Source organism: Hippocampus guttulatus, chromosome 18 (genome assembly GCF_054856545.1).
Source record: "Hippocampus guttulatus isolate MCC_2025c chromosome 18, RoL_Hgut_1.0, whole genome shotgun sequence".
Lineage (NCBI taxonomy): Eukaryota > Metazoa > Chordata > Actinopteri > Syngnathiformes > Syngnathidae > Hippocampus > Hippocampus guttulatus.
The window spans coordinates 9914010-9929414 of NC_141278.1; the positions used below are offsets into that span (position 1 = coordinate 9914010).

Genomic DNA, 15405 nt, shown 5'->3' on the forward strand with positions numbered 1-15405 from the left:
AAGCCCCACACGAAGGCTAATTTGTCACATTTTTTGACCTTCATGTCGGAAAAGAAGGGAGCTGGAGAAACTGGAAGGTTTGGTAATTATCAACCTGGCCCTCGTCCCTCACCCTTGAGTCGCGTTATAAATGACAACACTAATAACACTCTTTCAGGCCTAATTAGAATTTGATCGCAGCTGCGATGGGAGCGCATGAAAAGTTGCCGCCATTGGGAGGATTGCTCCCGAGAACTGCCAGAGAGCTCGCTTATGGTCTTCGTGCTGTTTGTTTGTGCGCGCGTGCACATGCATGTGCATGTGTGTGTTGGGGTAGCGCTAGTAAAATTAGTTGTTCTTCGCAGAGGTTAAAGAATACCGTATTGGCCCGAATATAAGACGGCCCTGATTATAAGACGAGCCCCTCTTTTTCAAGACTCATGTTTGAAAAAAGACTTATTGAACACCAAATTAATTTTTATACAGAAAATAAATAAAATTCATCTGAAACAAATGATTCTAACAATATATTTGAGAGAAAAAGTATGTTATTTTGCCTCATTCAAATCTTAATATCTGAACATTTAAATATGTAAACTAAAGTGCAATCACATTCGTCAATGAATGGCATCTGGTTTTTGAAATGTAAATGACATCATAACTTGTCCTCAGCTGCCGGTTAACCTGGCCGATCTTCGACCTACTTTTCTCCAGATTGTCGCTACGTTTATCCATTTTTTGTTATCTCTTCTATTATTTTCTTCTCTTTTCTTTCTTACCACTATTTTTTTTATTTTTCTTCTTCGTGCTACCACTGTTTTTATTTTTATTCTTCATAACGGGTTCACTTTGGCCTGGGGAGTCAAGTTCAGTATTCGCTTCAATGATATCTGGCGCCATCTAGCGTCGTGAATGGGTATAACGTCTAGACCCCGAATATAAGACGACCCGCACTTTTTCAGTCTTATTTCAATGCAAAAAACACCGTCTTATATTCGGGCCAATACGGTATATACCTTGTGGTGGAGTGTGGTTATATTTATTATTATTTTCTATATTGTGGTTATATTTATGATGTGCTTCACCCTTTCGAGGACAGCGGTTACTACAGTGGACAACTTATCATGTTATGAAAGCGTTAAAGGTAGAACACGACAGTACATCAGTGATGCTATTCGTTAGCCCGTCTATTGCATTTTATAAGGTGTGTTAGCATGATGCTAAACAATCAAGGCGATGTGCTCGCGTCAAACGCTGTTCAACATCAACATTTTTTCCCCAAACAAATCATGACCTCTTCTGTTTCCTGAGTGGGAGCAGGCGAATGCTTTTTGCCACTGGCGTCGATAGATGGAATTAATCAACAATCATTCTCAGACAAATTCAATGAAATTGGTTCCTTTCTGGTCAAAAGGCCTCCTCCGTCCCACACCAAAGCCCCCCGACTGCCTCCGTGGCCTGTTTGCCATTGACTTGCTGACCCCGGGGTCAGCGCACTAAATTACAACCGTTTAGCTAATGAAGCCAGTCATTAAGAGACTGATTTGGGTCAGCGTGCGTGTGCGCGCTTGCCTTTGTTTAGCGGCTCTGTGATTCCTCGTCAAAGAGACACGAGGCTTCAGCACACTTCAATTCGTGCTTTCAAATAAGTCACCATTTGGCAAGAAAGAAAAAGAGATTCTGCCCGGCAACAAGTGACCGCCAAACCAGGAGCTCAAATGCAACCAATCAGACGTCTGACGTAGCCTACATTTCGCTTGACAGACGGCGTCATGCGTTTTTGTTTGTTTCGGCAGGTTCGCCGGCATTGCCCAACCACATGGCTTACTTCGGCAGCTCTCAGGAGGAGGAGGACCTCGGGGAGGTGGAGGACGACGACAACGACGAGGAGCTGAGGAGCAGCGGCGGCTGCGGGCATTTGCACAGCGTGCCGAGCGGCGGCGGCGGCCACGCCTCCTCCTCCTTCTCCTCCTCCTCCTCTTCTTCATCCTCCTCCTCCTCTTGCCATTCCACACCACGCAAGGGCAAGCCCCTCGCACGCCAACCCCTCAACGGCCACGGTAAGAGAAAAAACTGTTTGATAGTCTCCTCTTAATCATGCTTTGGATCAAATGAAAAGCACACCCACAAAAAAAGGAGAGGTACATATTTTCAAATGGTGCTCAACTTTGTGTTGAGGATCAAATGTAAAAATAGCTTTGTTAATAATGAATCACTGTTCTTCAAGTCTCGAATATATTTGAAAAATGAACAATTGGACATGGACGGTTTTCAAATGTTTTTATGTTTTGGCTTGAATGAAAAAAAAGAAAATGGGTTTTTCAACCATTACTTTTGATCACGTTTTAGGTAAAAACCAAGAAGCTCATTAAAAAGATACAAACCTTTTTTTAAAATAGGACTTTTCATGATTTGGATTAAAACAAAAGATCTTTTTTATGTCGATTTTTCTTTTCTAAGTATTCAATTTGCTTTTTCAAATATGAGTTGTCTTCATGTTTTAGGGAAAGGGAAAACTAATATATTTGTACAACTATCAAAATTAAAAAAAAAAATTCCAGCTATAACTTTTCTGGGAGGGGCAAACACTTTATCTTACGTTTTGTGTTTTGAAAAATAGAGCAAAAAAACTATAGGCGTATAGTACCGTATTGTCCTCACTATAAGTCGCTTCAGATTATAAGGCGCACCTTCAATGAATGGCCTATTTTAAAACTGCTTTCATATATAGGGCGCGCCGCATTATAAGGCACATGGAATAGAAGCTACAATAGTGGCTGCAGTTGCATTATACATCCAGTAGATAGCGCTACGCTGAAGTGAATACAAGACAATAGAATAAAGCTTTAATGATACGGAGCGTTCACAACCGCTGCAGCTGTAACAAAGTGCTTTACAAAACATTTAAAGTGCTACGTCCAAGAAATCAGAATATCGATCTACGTAGAAGGCGCATCGGATTATGAGGCGCACTGTCGGCTTTTGAGAAAATCGAATGTTTTTAGGAAAATACGGTACAAGTTTTCCAAATACTGCTTTTCGATCAGAGCAAAAATGGGGAAAATTTGGAGATGCATCCTGCACAAAAATGACTTTTTTTTTTAGTGTTTTGATGAATAACAAAATGGTGCTGCATGTTTTTTATGGTAACTTTTCAGAAAAAATATGAATTCTGCACATCCACGTCATGATTTTGTCTGATGGAATTTTGGCTAACGAGCGCGTCTCTCTCGTCGTCATCGGCAGTGCTGACCAACCACAGCAAAGCGGGCATGCGGGAGAGCCCTCGGCCCAAGGCGGCGCCTCCCCCCCCTCCTCTTCCGCCCCCGCCCCCGCCGCTCCTGAGGGAGCGCAGCGAGCGGGCCGAGGCGCGGGAACACGTCAGGATGTTGCAGGCCATGGCCGGGGCTAACGCTAGCACCGCCGCCAAAGGCCTGTCCATCAGGAGGGCCGCCGAGGAGCTTCGCAAGCAGGTCAGACTAAAAAGTGCCGCCGTATTTTGGAAGTACGTGTCTTTAAAAAAAGAAATCATGTGGCCTCCGTACTCCTTGCAAGTATGTTCATTTTGCCTTTGTATGTTGTGTCTGTCTGCTTTCGTGTGTCTGTGTATATGCCCGATATGTGTGTCCGTGTTTTAGTTTTGAATGTGTGTGCATGTGGGTTTATCTTTTTGATTGTCAGCCAAGTGTTATGTGTCTCTTGTTGTGTGTTTGTGTGTCCAGTGTGTGTCTCTGGGGTATGTCCATTTTGCGAGTCCACGTGTTAGTTTGGAGTTTGTGTGCGTACCTTGAAAGCACCCTGTTGTGGTAGATGTTGTGGTAGAACCCAAGCATCTACCGTCTTCTTGGTCGTCTACTTTTTCATCTTCTTGTGCTGCTGCACACGTTCGCAGTCTGCTTGCCAGGTGCCAGCTGGGCAATAGCGACGCATGATGTTATCAAGACCCGCCTACATACTCCCAACCTCCCTTTCTCGCTCTCACTCTCAGCTAATTCTCTTGCATCCTTATTTTCTTCAAGACGGTAGGGAGGAATTTCAAGCTTGCTCAGCAAAAAAATCAATAAAATAAAAAAAGTGTGATGACGTACATAATCTCGAGCAAAGATTTGGGGGTCCGGGGCCCCCTCACGGCAGCAACATATTTCACAGCCCTAATCTCTCAAATTAGGGCTGCGCAGTATGGCTAAAATTTCATGTCTTGATATTTTTGCCAGATGTCTCCATAACGATACGATAACAAAATTACTATGAGTTCGGTAAAAATTAAGCATTTAAAAAAAAATAATAATAAAAAGTCATCCAATTTAATTAGAATTTACCGACAGCAATCAACATAAACAAAAATAATTAAATCCATATTGAACTGCAACTGTGCTTCAATAATAAATAACAATTTTATGCGGCAGCAAAGTATTTGCGTGTGCGCGTGCGTTAATTGTATCAACGTGTCTTTTGTTCTATATCGGCCCATTCAATTCGCTGTGTTGACACATTTGTTTGTTTGCAATCAGCGTGCGTGTGTGTATGTTTTTTAAAATGTAGAAAAATCCAAACCGTAATATTAGATTTCTAACTTCCTGTTTTGTTGTCATATTCTCCAAATATTATTGGTCTTCGCGGCGCAAATGACAGTAAATTCGGCCTAGCAATACTACCGTATTGGCCCGAATATAAGACGGCCCTGATTATAAGACGACCCCCTCTTTTTCAAGACTCAAGTGTGAAATAAGACTTTATGAACACCAAATAAATTTTTGTACAGAAAATAATTACAGTACATCTGAAACAAATGATGATAACAATATATTTGTGAGAAAAAGCCTGTTATTTTGCCTCATTCAAATCTAAAGAGCAATCACATTCGTAAATGAATGGCTTCTGGTTTTTGAAATGTAAATGACATCATAACTTCTCCTCGGCTGCCGGTTAACCTGGCCGATCTTCCACCCACTTTTCTCCAGATTGTCGCTACGTTTCTCCATTTTCTATTATCTCTTCTCTTATTTTCTTCTCTTTTCCTTCTTACTGCTATTTTTTATTTTTCTTCTTCGTGCTACTGCTGTTTTTATTTTTATTATTCGTGACGGGTTCACTTTGGCCTGGGGAGTCAAGTTCAGCATTCGCTTCAATGATATCTGGCGCCATCTAGCGTCGTGAATGGGTATAATGTCTAGACCCCGAATATAAGACAACCCTTACTTTTTCAGTCTTATTTTAATGCAAAAAACCACCGTCTTGTATTCGGGCCAATACGGTACTTCCTGTGTGCAGCCGTGATGCTAACCCCCTGTCCTGTGGTCCAATCTTGGCCTCGATCAGGTCTCCAGAGTGAACGGGCTGACGCGTCTGAGCGCCCTGCAGGCGGCCGCCAAGAGGAGCCGCGACTTCCGTCTGCCGTCCAAAACTGTGAAGAAGTATACGGCCACCGTGTCCAAGGGCCACGTCACCTACACCAAAGCCAAGCAGAGGGAACTGGGCAAGAAAACCAAACTCAGCAGCAGCAGCAGCAACATGGCGAACAATCATAATCAGCACAGCCAGCCAGCAGCCAGCAACAGGCTGACCTACTCAGGAAAAGCAGCAGCAGCAGCAGCAGCGGCGGCCTATCACAGCAATGCAAAAACCCGCAAACAGGTGCTACTAGCCAAGGGGCTGCACGGGGGCGACCCCGCTGCCGCCTCCCGCCTCAACGGGAGGCTGAACGGGCTGCAGCACAACAACAGGGAGGACGGCCACGGACACGAGGGCGACTTCCCCGGGCGAGAGGGTCTGCGCAACTCGAAACGGCGCCTGGAGGTGGTGCTGCACTCGGTGGAGGCCGGCGTGCTGAAGGGCGGCCAGGAGCCCAAGAAGGCCAAGCTCCAGCCTCCTTCGCCGCCGCCGGAAACACGCAGCGGCAAGAAGGCGGGCCCCATGCGCTCGGCCACCCCCACCACCCCGCTCTCAAACGGACGCCTTTCCGAGCCGCCGCCGCCCCCCGATACGGAGCCGCCCGCCCTTCCGTCATCCACGCCCCTCGCGCAACAATCCTCTTCCACACCAGCAGAGTCGGTGAACCAGCGGCCCAAGCGGGCGTCGGCCGGCAAGCTGATGTTGATCCGACAAGCACAGCAGCAACTGAGCAGGTCTCACGGCCGCGCCGCCGCAGCCGCTTCCTCCCCCTCGTCCGGCCACAATCACTCCCGCGCTCCCGGGCACGGCACTACCTCAGACCCCCGACAGGCCGCCGGCGCCGCCTCCCCGCTCGCCAACCGGTCGGGACCGCTCAGGGCCCCGCCGACGGGGCGGCTGGCCGACCGCGACAAGGAGTGGGAGCGCGAGAAGGAGCTGGCGCGGCAGAAGGAGCGCGAGCAAGAGAGGGAGTGGGGTTCTCGGCGGAGCCGTCCCGAAGGGTGGGCGGCGCTGGGCGAGGTGCCCGTCTTCCTGCCGGACTCGCGCGAGTTCCAGGACCCCATGGCCTACCTGGATGGCGTGCGGCAGCAGGCGGAGGCGGCCGGCGTGTGCCGCGTGGTGCCGCCGCCCGACTGGAGGCCCGAGTGCAAGCTCAGCGAGGAGATGCGTTTCGTCACCACCGTGCAGAGGGTCCACATGCTGGGGCGGCGCTGGGGCCCCAACGTGCAGCGGCTGGCCTGCATCCGAAAACACCTCAAATCTCAGGGCATTACCATGGACGAGCCGCCCGTCATCGGTAAGATGCCTTCACGTGAGCTCGCTCTCCTGGATGTCTTTCTTTGGCTCATGCAGTCATTATTTGCTAGGAACCTCTTTTACTGCACTTTTGCCCAAAAATTCTTGTTTGTCCACGATCGACGTCAGATATTTCGGGATGAGTGGGCAGTGGTTTTAGCGTTATTTTGTCAATTAGCAAAAAGAGTGCAAAAGCGCACCAAGGCCAAAGTCCTGGATCCTGACCACTGTTGGCTCCGAGTTGTCAGAAATCAGTTTTATTTATTCGCAAAAAAAAAAAAACACAAACAAACCAAAGTGCAGACCTCCCACGTTGGCATATCTACACTGATATTTTTTAAAATAATACATTGGTCTAAAGCGGGGGTGTCAAACTCATTTTTGTCGCGGGCCACATTTCAATTACCGTTTCCCTTGGAGACCCGTTATGAATTTTGGGAAACCATATAAACGTTTAATCACCTCCACATATTACATACACAGCGCACAACAAATTGGTGGATAACTAATTTTAAAATAAGAAATCAAGAATAATGACTTATTGTGGATTACATGTGACAATTTGAAATTTTGGTTCAGACTTGAGCGAGCATCATGGAACTTGACATTTGCTTTCGTGGGCCACATGTAATGATGTGGCAGGCTAGATCTGGCCCCCGGACCCCCTTGACTTTGACACCTGTGTCTAAAGTTTTGTTGGGTATCAGTTTTACTCCTTCTACTAATGATGGAAAACGGCACGACCTTGACTGAAGACAAAGTTCTGGATCCATACCGCCGCCACTGTCATCATAACCCCTCTTCTTTAATGCGTATCCTCCCCAATTTTGGCTGAAATCAGTTTTAGGGTAATTCCCTCCACCTTTGTCGAGTCCAAAAAACACCCCTTTCACACAGCTGGTCCTCCACAAAAGAGCTTCCCCCCCCAGCCAGCTGATTGTGTTGGCTGCGGCCAACCGACCTTGCAGCCGTCACCCGACCGTTGCCTCGTGCCAAAACATTTGCATTTAATACAGAGCGGGAGCGCGGGAGAAACATCGGGGTCGCCGCCAAGCAGGACTGGCCGGTGCTACCTGCGCAAAATGAAAACTCGAGGGGGGGGGGGGGAAGTCATGTTTGGGAGGACGCCGAGGCTTGTTAGAGGCTCATAAAGTGGCAAGGCGATGGCGGGGAATGGGAAGTGACAAGACAATCTGCGGGAAATATTGTCGGGGGTGGTCCGGGGGGGGGGGGGGGGCGCGTGCCAGCTACTCTGCGATTGTTATTGTTGGCTATAAAAGGATGCCTCGTAAAAACACGCCATTGCCAAAAGCTTGTAAACACTCGGCTCTTTTATTTCATACACTCGCACAGGGGCCTCAGGGGGACCTCAGGGCCGCACCGCAGCGGTTTGATGCCTGCCTTGTGACTTTCGAGATAACAAGGTGGCAACGGGACTTAAGTGCAACTTTCCTACAGGGCGAAGGTGGGGGCGGGGGGGGGGGGGGGGAGAACGTAGATTTAGTTTTCTGTGCAGGATCGAAGGTAGTAATAGCGGTAATAGCGGTTACGCTCATATTTCCGAAAGGCAACGTTGCAGGATGTTTGATTGACAGTTTGTGTTCATCGCGTGAAAGGCACGAAACGTTGCTCTGCCGCCACAGGCAGCATGCGTACTAACGCGCGGGTTGTGGCGCGCAGGCGGCTGCGAAGTGGACCTGGCGCGCTTCTTCCAGGTGCTGAACGACATGGGCGGCATGCAGCAGGTGATGGACCTGAAGAAGTGGAGCAAGCTGGCAGACCTGCTGCGCATCCCCAAGTCGGCGCAGGACCGGCTGGCCAAGTTGCAGGAGGCTTACCTGCAGTACTTGCTGGCCTACGACTCACTGGGCGTCGACGAGCGCCTCCGGCTACACGACGAGGTGCTGCGCCACCGCTGAAAATTTGCTTTGGTCACGATGAGGACGTCCTCAAGGGATTTGTGGGAGGGAACGACAACCGTAGCTCATGCGTTCTCCCCTCCCTGAACTTTTGGTGAAAAGCCACAATACAGTGGCAGCCTCGTTTTTCACGGGGGTTGTGTTCCAAAAATAACCTGCGAGAGGTGAAATCCGCAAAGTAAGACGTTTTTTAAACATTTTACAAATATGATACTATGAACATTTTCCAACATTTTTTCTCGTATTGTCAAGCATGCTGAAAGTTCAAACCTTTGCGAGAAAAATACTTTGGATAATGGATGGATAATAGATCAATTGCAGCCAGTGGGCGTCACTTACTTTCAAATTGTCCCACCATTTCCCCAGCGGCTGCATCATCGGGACAGTACAGGAGGGTAGGGGGAGTGAAGGGAAGCCGCAGTAAAACAGGCCAAAATCCAGAGGCCAGAGGTTGAGGCAGGACAAATGACTTACCGTATTAGCCCGAATATAAGACAGGGTTTTTTTGCATTGAAATAAGACTGAAAAGGTGTGCGTTGTCTTATATTCAGGGTCTAGACATTATACCCATTCACGACGCTAGATGGCGCCAGATATCATTGAAGGGAATGCTGAACTTGACTCCCCAGGCCAAAGTGAACCCCTGTCACGAAGAACAAAAATAAAAAATAGCGGTAAGAAAGAAAAGAGAAAAAATAATAGAGAAAACAGAAAATGGAGAAACGTAGCGACAATCTGGAGAAAAGTGGGTGGAAGATCGGCCAGGTTAACCGGCAGCTGAGGAGAAGTTATGATGTCATTTACATTTCAAAAACCAGAAGCCATTCACTGACAAATGTGATTGCACTTTAGTTTACATTTTTTAAATGTTCAGATATTAAGATTTGAATGAGGCAAAATAACATGATTTTTCTCTCAAATATATTGTTAGAATCATTTGTTTCAGATGTACTGTAATTATTTTCTGGATAAAAATTAATTTGGTTTTCAAAGTCTTTTTTCAAACTTGAGTCTTGAAAAAGAGGGGGTCGTCTTATAATCAGGGCCGTCTTATATTCGGGCCAATACGGTAACAGGTGCTTTGTAACTAAATTCCGGAGCGTAGGAGTCAAGATTGAAACATTTCCACAAGTAGGGTGTCTAGAGTACTGCAACCCGAATAGAAAATGATCCAGCACTCGCTGACTCGTCAAATGTTGTAAGATTGTGAATTTCCCAATAGGTACTGCAGGAGAAGCGTCGACTGGAGGCGCGGCGCGGGCCCCTCGAGGGTCTGGCGGACTCGGCCGCGCCGACGCTACCCCGCTACGAGCCCAAGAACGGGCTGGCGGGTGGCCTGGTGGGCGGCAGCGGCACCGGCGCCAACGGCAACGGCACGTACCAGCATCTGAAGGATCTGGAGGCTCAGGTCAAAGCGGGCCGGCGCCGCCTCTTCGCTCAGGAAAAACACAGCGGACGAGAGGATGGGCGGCGTGTCGCCGAGCACCACGATGACAGCATCCTTGGCGAGCAGCACAAATGTATTTGCAAGGTTAGTGGCGACAAACGGCGCACCCTAAAAACATGCGGGAACTTGGACTCGGTACGTGCTGCTGTTTTGGTGAGCAACACAAAATCGTGCAGTGGTCAACTGGAAAGCAATTTTTCCTTGACGTCATCTGCTCGGCGGAACAGAACAACCCGCTAGTCATTCCCAAACTGTTTTTTCACTTAATGTCACAATAGGAATTAAAAAAATAAAAAACTTGCTAAAATCCTGCAGATTTTTTAGTCATCCGTCAAGTGTTAATGTTTAAGCTGTGCATTTACAAAGAGTAACTTCACTTTTCATCCAGTGCAGTATTTCTTTTTTTTGCCCTTTTCCAGGCCATTTTTTCATACAGTTCAGTTGTGTTTAACTTTTAAACAGAACATGTTTGCATTCAATCGATCAATACTGCTTATTTGGAAACATTTGTGTGCAGTTAGAATATGATTTGAATTTTACAGCTTCAGTTTCATATATATTTATATATACAGTATATATGGGGTTTAAAAAATAATAATTTTTTTTTAAGTTATGACTTCAACTAGCAATGAATGCTCAATCGAAGTAATCACAAACGTCATCTTAAAACTAAACGCATGCCACTTAACCCTTTCACCACAGTGGACATCCCATCAGGTTACAGATTATCATTATTGCTGCATGAAAGGGTTAAGGACCAATAAGTGGATTTTTATTGATTTATTTCCCCTCCCCCGTCACTCATTTGTGTTCAATTTATAAGTCGGATCCGTTTGCGTGGAACTTTCCAGAATGGTTTATTTTCATTTCTTGCATTCATACCGACTGTGAAACTGCCGCAGGGGAAGTCGGTGTCGCTGACCAACTTCTTCCGGATAGCTCGTAACACCATGACCATGTGCTTCAACAAGGAGCCCGCTGCCAGCGAGGTCGAGGTGAGCGTCATCACCATCACCAATCACACCATGTTTTTTGGATGTTAGCAAAAAAAATAAAAAATAAACCTGCCGTGTGCTGTTGCGTCTGCAGCAAGAGTACTGGCGTATCGTGGAGCAACGCGACGGCCACGTGGCCGTGCACTGCGGCAAGGTGGACACCAGCACGCACGGCAGTGGCTTCCCCACCGGCAAGTCGGAGCCCTTTGCCAAGTGAGTGATTCCCCCCAAGTCACCCCCCCCCCCCCCAAAAAAAAAAAAAAACCACAAGGAGGATCTCTGATGCGTGTGTGTGGCGCCCTCTTGTGTGCAGACACGGATGGAACCTGACGGTCCTCCCCAATAACTCGGGCTCCATTCTGAGGCATCTGGGTGCCGTGCCCGGTAAGAAGGATCGCTTCAAATTCTCGGTGGTCCGCGTGTTGGAAACGTGAAATTGTTTATTTATTTTTAGACAGCTATTCATTTTGGAGATGCCATTTAGCCGTGCACCAATATTATTTTGGCTTCAAAGCTGACGATGCGTTTTTCTGTTTCAATTCATTGCTCGAGTCTTAAATCGTCAAATTCATTCATCATTTGGGTAATTGTCAATTAAGAGGACATGAAACGTTGCTTTATGTCATTGTGCCTTTTTTGTAAAAGAGCTTCAGGTTTCTGGCTGGCTAAAAGGGCCGCATTTGTTTGGCCCGGTTTTGTTCAAAAAAATATGGATAAATCAAAACTTAAAATGATTAATTCTAAAATAAGTAAAAATTTATACATATTCTTCCTTTCCATAAAGTGATTTTATTTTTTATTTTTTGGTCCATTTCAAAAACCGGATAAGTAATTGCATGCATATTTTTCACGCTTTTTCTTAAATGCTTATTTTATGTAGAATTATTTTAATTGTAAAATTACTTTTTTGTGTGTGTGTGTGTGTGTGTGTACTTTATTCCAGGAATGACATCCTTTAGGTTTCTAGAAGGTTCAAATGATGTCATTCTGACATACTTGGACACATTTTTTTAGAACCACAATTTTTTTTTTTTACTGTAAGACGTTGGTGAATCTAGTCGATCGTGACTTTGTGACTTCACCATGAATGACTCATATGTAAAGTGTTGTTGGTTGCCCGCAGGGGTCACCATTCCTTGGCTGAACATCGGCATGGTCTTTTCTACCTCATGCTGGTCTCGAGACCAAAATCGCCTTCCATACATCGATTACCTTCACACTGGTGCTGATTGCATTTGGTGGGCTTGCCGCGCATCTCCAAAGCCTATTTAACAAACTATATGCGCACGCGTGGAATTAAACTTGTGCCAATGCGTGCTTCAGGTATTGTGTCCCTGCTGAGGAGAAGTCCAAACTGGACAAGGTGGTCCACACACTGCTGCAGGCCAACGGGACGCCCGGACTGGAAATGCTCGAGAAGAATGTCATGGTGTGGATGGGGCGTGCGCAGACACACACACACACACACACGCATGCACATGCAACATCCCAAATTTACAAATTATAAAAATAATAAAAATAATTTCATCTTGAATTTTATCGTTCATCAACGTATGCATGTTTGATGTTTTTTTTAAAGTCAGTTTAGCCCCTTTGATGTCCACTGTAGTGACCGCTGTCCATGAAAGGGTTCTTTTGGTTGCATTCAAAATGGTCAGTGTGTCCATCTAAAGTTTTATGTATTTATTTCATAAATGAAGTCTGAGGTGTTTTTCAAATGTTATTAAGTCATTCCTGGATGAAAAAAAAACCCCAAACTGAAGAGTGCCAAACATTAGGGTCAGCATATCCATTCGCGCAAACCAAATTTTAACCGTACCTATTTCCGAATGAATACATGAACTCTTTAATTCCACAAGACGTACTTGTATGTCTTTATAAAATTAGGCCCCGCCTACCAAGGACGTACCCGTACGTCTAAGTCTTTTTATTTGCGTCATAGAGAGGAGGAGGCTCTGATGCAATCTGTGAACGACGATAAGCCGTTTGCATTGTAAATCATGTAAAAAAGCGACCAGTAGGTGGCAGTGGTGCCTCACGTGCTTGAAATGCATGATTTTACAAAAAGCTCATTTTCTCCGTTTTTTGCCCAGGAATCGCCATTTGCATGAAACTTAGCCATTTTGTAATGCCGATTGCTGAAGCATGGAAAAAGATAGAAACAATATTTTTTTCTGCTGGAAGAAGAGAGTCCAAACTTTATTTTGGTAGGCTCCATGTTTATATAGCATTAGAACCAAATATTCTGTGGGACTTGCAAGATCAGTAAAGATAGATAGTAAAGATCCTGTAAAACTCTGGGATTGAGGGGGTTGCTCCAGTGAAAATGGCTGCGATTGAATGAGTTAACAGACACATTTTATAACATGTACTCTTAAATTAAGCAGTCATCGTGTCATTTATTGTATTTTTTTGTTTTGGTGAGTAAGAATGCGCAGTTTTGGTCACGTGGACGTTTGCTTGCTTAGATCTCTCCGGAGGTGCTGTGCCGGGAGGGCATCCGCGTGCACCGCACGGTGCAGCGCAGCGGCCAGTTTGTGGTCTGTTTCCCGGGCACCTTTGTGTCTAAAGTGTGCTGCGGCTACAGCGTGTCCGAGACGGTGCACTTCGCCACGCTGCACTGGATCAAGCTGGGCTACCAGGCCGCCAAGGTTTTTACAAAAACAAGCATTATGTTCATTTGAGCCACTGACAACGAGAGTGGGCCAGCTCCATTTTTATTTTCTCCGAGAGTGATTTCAAGTTTTCTCCGTGATGTCTATGGCAGTGATATATTGTTTGCGCGTCCATCTGTATATTATTCAGTTCTACTGTAGTAACATATTCTGAAAAAAATTGCAGTACTATCATGATCTAATTCCAAGCATACGCTGAAAGTATCCATTTTTCATGAAAGGTGAAAAATAACATTCAAGTGTACAAACTAACATGCCGCCCAGCCCAAAAAATCTGCAACTTTGTGCATTTCCGTCAACAACTGGAAGCGCCTTTCCTCGGCGGTTGGCCCACTGTCGCACTGAATCAGAAAAGCGGCCAGTGCAATCAAGGTCTGTCCCCTTCAGGTCAAAACTGGAAGTAAACCACTTCAACCGATACTCGTCTGAAAGATGAGCTATGTGTCAATCGATTTGTGTACGAATGCAGTTAGCCCACTCTCATTCTCGTCAGCTCATTTCTGTAACACACCAAAAGCACTCCAGCAAGCGATGATGCGAGCGAGCGAATGATTCCGAACGCAGTTTCTTTGAGTCGAATGACTAGCCTGTCGTTTTGGGAGTTGTGTGCGGCCGTTTGCCGTTTCCGTCTGCAGTTGAGTGATTTGCTCTTTGGCCCCGACAGGACCTCAAGTGCCGACGCATCGCCAAGCCCTTCTCCATGGAGAAGCTGCTCTACCAGATTGCCACGGCCGAGTCCAAGCGGGACAACGGGCTTCTGCTCACCACCATCGCCACCCTCCTCAAAGACCTCAGGTGGGCGGGCCCCGCCCCCAACTCGCAAGTTTGCCATCGTTGCAAAATTCCCTTGAAGCGGCTTACGAGAATTTTTTTTTTTCCATGTTCGGATGCATATGGACAATCTTCTGAGAAATTGTACAATGCTTGTAAAATGTTCCGTAATGCTGTTAGCTTGCCTGACGAGGTCTTGTTTGGCATCGTGTCGGCGCCGCAGGAACTTGGAGATCCGCCAACGCGAGGAGCTGTTCACGGCCGGCCTGCACTCGGCGGCCCGCTACGGCGCTCACGACGAGAGCCGCAAGAAGCCACGCGGCAAGTGGACGGCGCTCGAGTCCTCCGAGAGACGCTGCCAGACCTGCCACCACCTCTGCTACCTCTCCATGGTCACCACTTCTACTCTGCTCTTGCGCGTCCGCATTTTCTTGCTTTTATTTCATCATCTACGAGCAAATATTTATATTTTGTGACAATTTTTTTTTTAAATAGAACCGTTAAGGGTGGAACTTATCGACATTGCAGCGTTTACAAATTCAGCTTCGTTTTTTGTTGTTAATGATAAACCCCTATTTAAAATGTAAAAAAAAAATTAAATTAAATTAATGATAATTATGACTGTCCAAAATTTGCATGAAAATGTACCAATGAAAACAAAGTGCAATCACAAACTAGTTTTAAAGTTACAATTTAATTTAAAGACAAATTACAAAATTACAGGTTACTGACTACAAAACAAAAAATTGAAGAAAAACAACAAAAAATATAATATAATATAAATTCAACATGTATATTTTTAAAAATCATCTCTGAATGCCAATACCAATTTAATTAACAGCTGAAAGGCAAATAAAACTTAACATGAAAACATCATGGTCGTTCATTCCACCCCCCAAAACAAGCTATTGATGTTTTGACGCGATCGTTTT

General features: G+C 45.9%; 1 protein-coding gene across 1 annotated transcript in view; it reads left to right on the forward strand.

The window, feature by feature from the left end:
• The window catches only part of jarid2b (jumonji and AT-rich interaction domain containing 2b), a 61644-nt gene that overhangs the window by 44327 nt on the left and 1912 nt on the right, over window positions 1-15405 (forward strand). Inside the window, exons 5-17 of the mRNA XM_086136514.1 lie at window positions 1776-2039; window positions 3226-3452; window positions 5299-6667; window positions 8347-8567; window positions 9808-10116; window positions 10935-11027; window positions 11122-11240; window positions 11341-11411; window positions 12151-12265; window positions 12351-12456; window positions 13496-13678; window positions 14367-14497; window positions 14697-14865. Of these exons, the coding sequence (XP_085992640.1) occupies window positions 1776-2039; window positions 3226-3452; window positions 5299-6667; window positions 8347-8567; window positions 9808-10116; window positions 10935-11027; window positions 11122-11240; window positions 11341-11411; window positions 12151-12265; window positions 12351-12456; window positions 13496-13678; window positions 14367-14497; window positions 14697-14865 (3377 nt within the window). The remainder of the gene's footprint in view (window positions 1-1775; window positions 2040-3225; window positions 3453-5298; window positions 6668-8346; window positions 8568-9807; window positions 10117-10934; window positions 11028-11121; window positions 11241-11340; window positions 11412-12150; window positions 12266-12350; window positions 12457-13495; window positions 13679-14366; window positions 14498-14696; window positions 14866-15405) is intronic.